At 39.1% G+C, this 9,757-nt stretch overlaps 1 protein-coding gene across 1 annotated transcript; it reads right to left on the bottom strand.

The window, feature by feature from the left end:
- Positions 1-560: 560 nt before the first annotated feature.
- Positions 561-5,262, bottom strand: LOC127452872 (pyruvate dehydrogenase [acetyl-transferring]-phosphatase 1, mitochondrial-like). The gene is made up of 2 exons (XM_051718699.1): positions 5,101-5,262; positions 561-4,210 (listed from the first exon to the last, which is right to left on the bottom strand). Exon 2 carries the CDS (start codon positions 4,181-4,183, stop codon positions 2,639-2,641), a length of 1,545 nt encoding a protein of 514 aa, XP_051574659.1. The 5' UTR covers positions 4,184-4,210; positions 5,101-5,262; the 3' UTR covers positions 561-2,638.
- Positions 5,263-9,757: the final 4,495 nt, after the last annotated feature.

Raw genomic sequence — 9,757 nt, 5'->3', positions numbered from 1 at the left:
CATCTCCCCTGAATACTGTGGTTCCAGTTTGAAATCATTGTAATGAACAATCTGACTGTGGGCAATGGCAGCTGGAAAAAATATTACACATTTAAGTGATGCCCATGGGCTACACAACTGCCTTTCAAAATACAACTTTTTTCCATAACCAACCATAATGAAACTGCAATATAACTGCATCCAAGAACTACCAAGCTGAATTCTTGCTATTTAAAGTTTAAGAATTGCCATGTCATGGTATAGTCTTATGATAGACTGACCTACTTACAATCTGCCAAATCAGAGAGTGTGATCCGACACCTGATTAAGTTGTACCGTATCTTTGACTCAACTGCTTTGGTTGGACATCACACACACACACACAAAGTGCAATGATTCATAATACCTAACTGTACATTCTTAGAATTAAACGTAACTTCTAGCCACAGCTCACCTTGATCTGGTTTAAGGTCTCCTTGACCGGGCTGTTCAGCTTAAAATCTGAAAGTGTGCTTATGAAAATTTTGTGTAAACTCTTCAGTTAGTTAAGACTTTCAATATATGAAAATAATATTTCTGGATGAAATTTAAAACATTTTTATTAAAACGTTCTAAATACAAAAAGAGTACTCACACAAGGCATGTTCATGCACCAGCAAATAGAATATTGTTAAATACACTTGTGACATGCTGCAAAATTTTGTTAAGTGTTACATTTCAAACCTAACAAGCTGCAGCATACATTCACTTCAAGTTTTAAGCAATTGCTTTTCCAAGAAAAAGCAGTCTCTATTTACACTTCTGCAAACTCGTGACCCCTACCTTTATTACGTTATTACCTTAAAGGAAGTTCACCCAAAAACGAAAATTCTCTCATCCTTTACTCACCCTCATCATGCCATCCCAGATGTGTATGACTTTCTTTTTCTGTTCCATACAATGCAAGAGAATGTGTGCCAAAATTAAGAAGCTCCAAAAATCACACAAGTCAGCATAAAAGTAATCCATATGACCCCAGCGGTTAAATCAATGTCTTCAGAAGCAATATGATAGGTGTGGGTGAGAAACAGATCAATCCTTTTTTACTATAAATTCTCCTCCCTGCTCAGTCAGCCTCCACTTTAACATTCTTCTTGTTGTGTTTTTTGTGATTCACCAAATGATGTGAGTAAATGATGAGAGAAAATCAATTTTTGGTTGAACTATCCCTTTAAAAACACTTTTTTTTCTGATTGACTATCATTCCAAACATTTCATGTGGTAATCAGCTGTGTTCTTTCTTGTGCAAGAGTACAGACTGAAGACAGGAAAGTACAAATCACACGCACCCACACACACACAATCGCACACACAAGATTATGGCTTTAACCTTGCTTTATAACACAACTCAAATAATACTCCATGTTCTAAACTGTTTGCCCTGTGGATGGTAATAACATCAAATGTAATAACACTTGAAAAAACTTGCAATTTGGAAATCAAAGAAACAGTCCACAAAAGCAAATCCTTCAGGTTTACATTTGCGTATTGTAGTGTCATTGTAGCATACAGGTGGGTTTGTGTGTGCTTGTGCTTTAAAAGTGAGAGTGTATGTATGGTATGTGGTGTCAATAACCCTACTTTGCAAGCCCCAACCTCTGGTTCCAAATAAATCTGTGAAAAAACAGACCTCTGACTACTTTGTTATCAGGATCTTTACAGTAATGAGAAGGTTGGTGGGTTGAGCAAACCATGTTTCCATGACCCTTGAACTACAAGACATGCTTGATGAAGAAAAAGTATCTACTAAAAGGCATGTTTTACAAGTAAGAGCACCTACTAATCAAAAAAGAAAGAAAAGGGCGATTCTGAAATCCACACCAAAAACAACACTTTGCTGCTGCTTTCCTTTCTATGTAATCAATATATCCAGGGTAAGTAGTAGCATAGGACAAAAAAAAAAAAAAAAAAGATAGAGAGGGAGAGAGGGAAGAAAATTTAAAAACTTCACAAGAGCTTAAATAATACATTAAGGCAACTTCATCATTAAACAGCCATATCTCAGTTACAGATCATTCAAGTGTAAAAAGTACTTATTTGGACATATTTTGCTTTGTATCTTAGTCATATCACATTCTATATATCTCATTCTCTCACCATGTTTACATGACCTTTGTATTAATTTACTTTTTCATTCATTAATCCATTCAAAACAAATACATTAAAATAAAAAATAAAAGCCTACAAGGTTTTACATACAAGCAGATTTTGGCATATTACAGTCATCATGCCCATTAATAGTCTCTCCACAGTACAAAGGGTGCTTAACTTATATTAGTACATTTGAACAGGTATTTAAGTTCCAGTCTTGATTGTGTGTTGTATTTTAACAATGATAAATGGGTTCAGCACAACTTTTTCTGCATTCAATGCCACATATAACATAACAATGATCAACTGCATACCCGCTGATATATTAGGATTCCCCTTCAAGGCAGCTGCCATGAATATGTTAAAATAAAAACAAACATAAAAATATACACAAATTAATACATTCCACTGGTATAGGACACATTTTGCTGTGCTGATATTCCCGACACAGTGATGAGATTGTGCACTAGAATTGATGATATACTGTATGTAACAGAAAGCATGTGAAATAAAGAGCAGATGTCCAGTTCTACTGTCCGCCAATGACATGTGGGTTAAACTGCACTATAATGATCGTGATATCATCTCTATACATGCGAGCTAATTCCTCTGGCAAGCTTAGCGTCTTTGACAACCTCTCATGATCCACCATCCCAAACTCATTACTCCCCACCGCATGCCGAATCAGGTGTGTCGCTGCATTCTGATCCTCGAATGTAGAGGAGATGCGAGCCTTCCTCTCCTGCAACAAGCCCTGCATCTGACCCAGGGTCACCTTAAAGCCACCAACGCTGACCGGCTGCTGCTGGTGCACTCCAGTGAGATGCTCACCAACAATCCTCACCACCTCCTGCCTGTGCAGCGTTTCCCACAGCCCATCCGAGCCCACAACAAGAAACCGGTCCTGTGGACGGAGACGATGTCGAGTCACCTCTGGTTCTGCTGTAAGGTAGGGTGGCGTGTGGTAGTTGGGTGGGATGAACTTGGCATGTTCATTCTCATGGAGCTGATCAGGACCGGACTCTAGAACACGACGCTGGAGCTCGATGCTCCACTTGAATTTTACGTCTCCGAATGCGCGAAAGGGCATGAGTAACCCCAAAAGGCGATCCTGTTTAACCACAGTCTTGGCCTCAGAAAGCGGGTGCTCGGACCGCACGCGCTGCACCTCTGATTCGTTCTGTGCATTGTGGTCATTGGTAAGTGTGAGTGCGGAAAAAGAGCCATCAGGTTCCTGTACGCCTAGCACTGCACGCCCATCTCCAGTGTTGGCGACATGCAACTCGTTACCATCTATATGCGCAACACACGAAGTAGCACCTGAGAATGCTACGCGAAGAACCCAGTAGTGCAAGAAAGCATTAGGGTCACCAACTTGGGCTTCAAGTGATATGTCATTGTCCAACCTTTTAAAGGCACTCACAAGTGCTTCTGCAACATCAGGCTGCTCCCCGGGAACACTCAGATCCAGTAGCTCCTGCCAATATGTGCGCAAGCTGGAGAAGTAGAGGCGTGAGGCTTCCTTGCTGAAGTAGTCGTTGGGATGTTTGTGCCACTGTAGAATCGGGTGAAGGGGTCGGCCACTCTCCACTGCATTCTCCAGCTCCACCAACGTCTCGTGTGGTAGCAATGAAATGGCGATGTAGTAGAAGAGCCGTTCACTGAGTGCCTGCGCACAGGCGCAGCCTGCATGCCCATCAAATACGCCATAAAGCATGCCACGGGTTTGCAAGCATGTTGCCACACTTCGCCGATCCTCAATTGGTGCATTCGCAGGTAGCTGGTTGCTGTCAAAGCCCATGACTGAACTGAGGTTTTTGCCATCAAACTCAGGAACTTTGAAGCTGTACTCGTTAGCTTTTAAAATGCTATTAACCTGAGGTGGGGTCAGGTTGTAGGTGTGCCATGCTGCTGAGGACCTGTATCCTCGAGACTGGTGCCATCTTTGACTAAAGTGGTGTGGCTGAGTTGGATGAGAAGACTGGCAGCAGGTTTGGCATGTAATGGCTGGTAGCAAGATTCGACCCAATTTCCTGCAGTGGATGCCCCTGAACAGTTGGGAGGATGCAGCCATGATGATTTGACCTTACCCTCAAAAGACCTGCAGGAAACCATATTTCCATTACAAAATTTTTTAAAAACTGATATACCACACTGCTGAACACCGTTGGTGGTCTACAAACACTTGGAAAGTCAATTTCTTAGGTCTTCTCTTCACATATCACTATAAAAAGATTACAGACACTTTAACAGAATTAGTCAAGGCTATAGTCAAGGCATGGAAAACCCATTCCGTTTAGCAAGGGAAAGCGACCCAAGGCTATTTATAGTCCCACGCCTCCACTACATTATTAGCATTCCAAGTTTGGACACACTGACCGCCCTACTGGCCTATTACCTACCCCCCTTATCACTTACCCATTACATAAAGAATTAGGATTTTCAGTTTCAGTTCATTGATTCAGTTGCAAACAGAATACTCGCACAACAGGTTTTAGATAACACATTAGTTGACTGGAAAACATTCGCAAACTAGAAACAGGTTTTAAATAAAAGTACCTGGCTTTAAAGTCAGCTTTGAGATCACGCGAGCTTTATCTTTACAACAGGAGATCGGATAGATGCATCATATCATGGCATCAAATCATGCAAGAATGATGCTGGAACGATTTTAATTTACAAATGTATCAATAAAACGACTACTGCAAATAATTTTAAAGGGAAAAATAGCTCAGTTGAGTGATACGCCCCGTTCAAATCACCCGACATGCTGCAAAGTTGCCATATTGTTTACATTTGGGCTTGGTAACATAGGTGAAAAGAAATCATCGCAGAGAGGCGTCATGTGAAAATACAACAAGGTCTGAACTGAAAAGCAATGGTTTACTGGGTGTTGGTTCAGTGGAACAAATACATACTAATGCGCTTAAAATACGCTGTTTCCAAATCACTGCAAGCTATCGTCGCCAAATGCAAGATTAACATGCTTACCTGAGGATCTTGATGGGTTGAGGAGTTTGTGGCCGCGGTTTGGTCTGTCAGGCTACATTAGTCCATATATACACCCACCCTGCACACATCCTGCGAGCCTGCTTTGCCTCTACCCTCACCGACCAGATGATTGGTTCTCTAACATAGCTGCTGCGTCATCAGAGAGGTACTTAACTCCTGTTGTTCCGTATCGAACTCTGTTTCCCCATCGGATTCTGTTTTACCCTAGCCCCGCCCCCGTCCAAACGGCGAAGGAAGCGCGCGTTCACAAAAAGCTCGCCCCCGAGATGCTATGCTCGTACCACTGAGGCACTACAGAAAGCGCTAAGGCTCAAAACTAAGGTTTTTAACAAGTTTTATCTGTAGAATGTTACAAGGCAAATTTCATGACTGTCTGGTTATATTTTGAAAATGGGGTAACAGAACCTATGTTTGCTGCTTTTTTATGTCTTTATGAACACAACCACCTACTGTTATTTCTATCAGTAAATATTGTAGACTTTTGGAAGAAATGTGTGCTCACTCACATAACTGTGATTTTATAGGCTAAATATGTAACCGTTCTCACAAGGCACAATACCTGGACATATTGATCATATTTCTCTTTTTTCCCCTTAGTACAGCTTTTTTTTTCTTTCAGAAATGCAATTGCGTGATTTAGCCATCGTCCACTTTAGTTCAGATTAGTTTAGAGCAAACTAATTCTGATGGTTTTCTGTCCCAACAAGTACACTTTCACCGCAATTTACTGAGAAAAGGTAAAAAGAAATTGTAAATAAAAATAACATCACACAAGTTTTTAGGTTGTATCTTTGTCTTAAAACCACCTCAATTATAGCAGGGGGAGCACATCCTGACAGCTGAGAATGTTATTGTCAGATAATGTTCCCCCTGTGTTCAATAAGAAAGAAAGCTCATACATGTGTCAAATTCATACTGCTGACTTGTTTCCCCACAACAGGAAAGTGCTGTGATTTTTAGCCTTCTATCCCTAAACTTGTCCATTATAGCAGGGGGAACACATCCTGACAGCTGACAATGTTACTGTCAGATACTGTTCCCCCTGTGTTCAATAAGAAAGAAAGCTCATACATGTGTCAAATTCACATTGCTGACTTGTTTCCCCACAACAGGTAAGTCCTGTGATTTTTAGCCTGCTATCCCTAAATTTGTCCATGGGGGAACACATCCTGACAGCTGAGAACATTAATGTCAGATAATGTACCCTATCTAGTTGCAAATGTAATACTAAATAATAGTTGCACATACATTTACAGTAAGTTAGAACTTATTAAACAACTTACACCCAGGAGCAGACTCAGCTAACAAGTTGTGGATTTAAACAATCTCTTACCTTACAATAATGTCAAACAGCAACTGGTTTTACATGTTCAGAAATAAAATTGGAATTATGCAATCATCTGTCACAGTACCTCAGAAAACAGTGTCTCATAATTTTCCTCACATGCAACTTCAATCCTTCGCTGTCATAGGTCATGTAGAGCTAACAAAACTTATCAAAACATCAAAAGCCACAACATGTATCTTAGATCCAATACCAACCAAGCTCTTAAAAGAGGTATTCCCTGTAATCTCAGAACCTCTTCTTAATATTATTAACTCCTCACTAAGGTCAGGAATTTACTCTTTTGTGCGAGGCTTAAAATACCAGTTACAAATAACAAGAGTAATAAATGTACTTACTGTATGTACATTGTATCTGCTATTGACACAACAGTTTCCGTACTGGCAGCTTTATTCACCCTTGAATAAATTACCTTCAATAAACTTGGGGATATAATTCTTGTACCCTAAATAGTCCAGTTTTTTTAAGCACTGGCTTAAAAAACACTATTATTCGTCAAGATAATATCGTTGAAGGAATCAACATTGATGTTTACATTATAACGCAATTGTTAAAATTTTTTTGCACTACAGATATCCTGTGATGCCTGTGGAAGGTGGTTCCACCATATATGTGTAGGAAGGCCAAAGATAGAGGAGAAATTTCTGTGTGCAGCATGTTGAATCTCAGTGAGAAATAAGGAATTAACTAAAAGACCAAAAACAGACAAAAAAATTAATAAATTATAAAGTTTAATGTTTTTTTACATACTTGTAATTTTGATATTGATGTTGTTTATGTTTTTACTTGATTTTGAATGTTTTGTTTTGAATTACTTCCATATATATACACACACACACAAAGGTATATTGTTTTCTTAAATTTTTTGTAATGTGTTAAACACTGCCCATTTTGTCATTTAGTTTTGTATTTACTAAAATGTGTAGTGATATAAAACAAATTATCACCATCTATAACTTGTATGAAAAACATGTAGACAGCCAGGCAAGCTGCTACCATGATGGTTTCAACTAAAGTGAACTGTATTGTATATTCTAAAAGGTAAGTATGCACAGTTTGTTTTTTTAATGTTATTAAAGTCTTCCATGAAATACTTGTGTGAGCTTTCTTTCTTATTGAACACAGGGGGAACAGTATCTGACAATAACATTCTCAGCTGTCAGGATGTGTTTTCCCTGCTATGATGGACACAATTAGGGATAGTTGTGTTCCCCCTGCTATAATGGACAAATTTAGGGAAAGAATGCTAAAAATCACAGGACTTTCCTGTTGTGGGGAAACTAGTCAGCAGTATGGATTTGACACATGTAGGAGCTTTTTTTCTTATTGAACACAGGGGGAACATTATCTGACAGTAACATTCTCAACTGTCAGGATGTGCTCCCCCTGCTATAATTGAGGTGGTTTTAAGACAAAGGTACAACCTAAAAACTTGTGTGAAGTTATTTTTTTATCTACAATTTCTTTTTACTTTTTCTCAGTAAATTGTGGTGAAAGTGTACTTGTTGGGACAGAAAACCATCAGATTTAGTTTACTCTAAACTAATCTGAACTAACGTGGACAATGGAGCTCTCTTGTGGCCAAATTACACAATTGCATTTCTGAGAAAAAAAAAAAAAAAAAGCTGTACTAAGTGGAAAAAAGAGAAATATGATCAATATGTCCAGGTATTGTGCCTTGTGAGAACGGTCACATATTTAGCCTATAAAATCACAGTTATGTGTGTGAGCACACATTTCTTCCAAAAGTCTACAATATTCAAAATGAAAACTCTCTTACAAATATAATATTATTTATTGATAGAAATAACAGTAGGTGGTTGTGTTCATAAAGACATAAAAAAGCAGCAAACATAGGTTCTGTTACCCCATTTTCAAAACATAACTAGACAGTCATGAAATTTGCCTTTAACTTCTAGAATACAACAATCTACAGATAAAACTCGTTAAAAACGTTAGTTTTGAGCCTTTGCGCTCTCTGTAGTAGCTCAGTAGTACAAGTACAGCATCTTGGGTGCGAGCTTTTAGTGACACGTGCTTCCTTCGCCGTTTGGACGGGGGCGGGGCTAGGGTGAAATAGAGTTCGATACAACACCTGTTTAATTAACCCTAGAGCGCATACCAAGCAATCTGGTTTTCAGAGATGTGGGAAATTGTCCAAAACAGTGATTCTTCAGCAAAATCACTGTGCAGGACACCATTAGAAAGAAATAGTCTAAGGCTGTGTTCAGGTTTTTGTAGTCTGAACAGGACAAAAACACATTAAATCCGATTTTTACAAGCCTCATCCAAACCACATTCATAGGTGGTTTGGAATCCGATTAAAATCAGATTTTTCTTAATGCTTCTTAGTTTGAACGGTCAAATCAGATTTCATGTTTCAGTTTTTCTGTCATTTGCTGTGCGTGATGGTTGTTATACGTCAGATTTTGCGTCGAGAAAACATGCTGCGCTCCGAACAGTAGAATTAATGCCTTCAAAGGGCACATCGAATTTAATACAATAATGAAGGCCACACAGTACGATCGTTACAAACAGAATTTTCAATAAAAATGACTTGAAAATTGAAGTGTGGAAGGTAAACAGGGCATAGAGATCATCACTTCTGAATGAAACACACCCATATGTCATTTATATGTTACTGGGCACACAAAGCACTGCAAAACTCTTATAATAACACAGACATTGGCTTAACTTACCCAAAGATGTGCAGTATGAGCATTTTGAGCGTTTTATCACAGGACGCGATAATGATTTGATTTAATACGGGACACAAAGCCTTCAATATAGGATGACCCCAAGATAAAAGGCGTCCCGTATGAGACGTCATAATTTCGGCCAAAATACAGGACGTCCCCACTAAAATAGGCAGCAACAACACTAGCAGCAACAAACATTGCATATGCCACCTCTCCCATTTTTAAGCCGTTGTCTGTGAAAAATTTTCATATTTGGATACTGCCCTCGTGAAACGCATAATCAATGGTAAAACATACATCGCTAAAATGTCATGCATGGTGAAGATATGCAAGTTTTCTGCATTTCCATGACAACTAATGTGGACATGATAGCAAAAGGGACTGTAGTCTGAACAGAAAAAATCTGCTGTGGCCACATATAAATTGCAATTTGAACAGTCGCTCAATAAAATCGGATTTGAGGTAAAATCTGATTTTTCCTGCAGTGTGAACAAAGGCTAGGACAGGGGTGTCCAAAGTCCGGCCCGCGAGAGACTTTATTTTAGAAATAGAACAGAATTAGGCCCGCTATGGAAAAATCATCTGAAATTCA

This window comes from Myxocyprinus asiaticus, chromosome 15 (assembly GCF_019703515.2).
Source record: "Myxocyprinus asiaticus isolate MX2 ecotype Aquarium Trade chromosome 15, UBuf_Myxa_2, whole genome shotgun sequence".
Lineage (NCBI taxonomy): Eukaryota > Metazoa > Chordata > Actinopteri > Cypriniformes > Catostomidae > Myxocyprinus > Myxocyprinus asiaticus.
The sequence above is the reverse complement of the archived record's forward strand: the minus strand, read 5'-3'. Positions and strand labels throughout refer to the sequence as shown.

What these genes read in the sequence shown, in the direction of transcription:
- LOC127452872 (XM_051718699.1), bottom strand. Translation starts at nt 4,183, where the DNA reads ATGGCTGCATCCTCCCAACTGTTCAGGGGCATCCACTGCAGGAAATTG.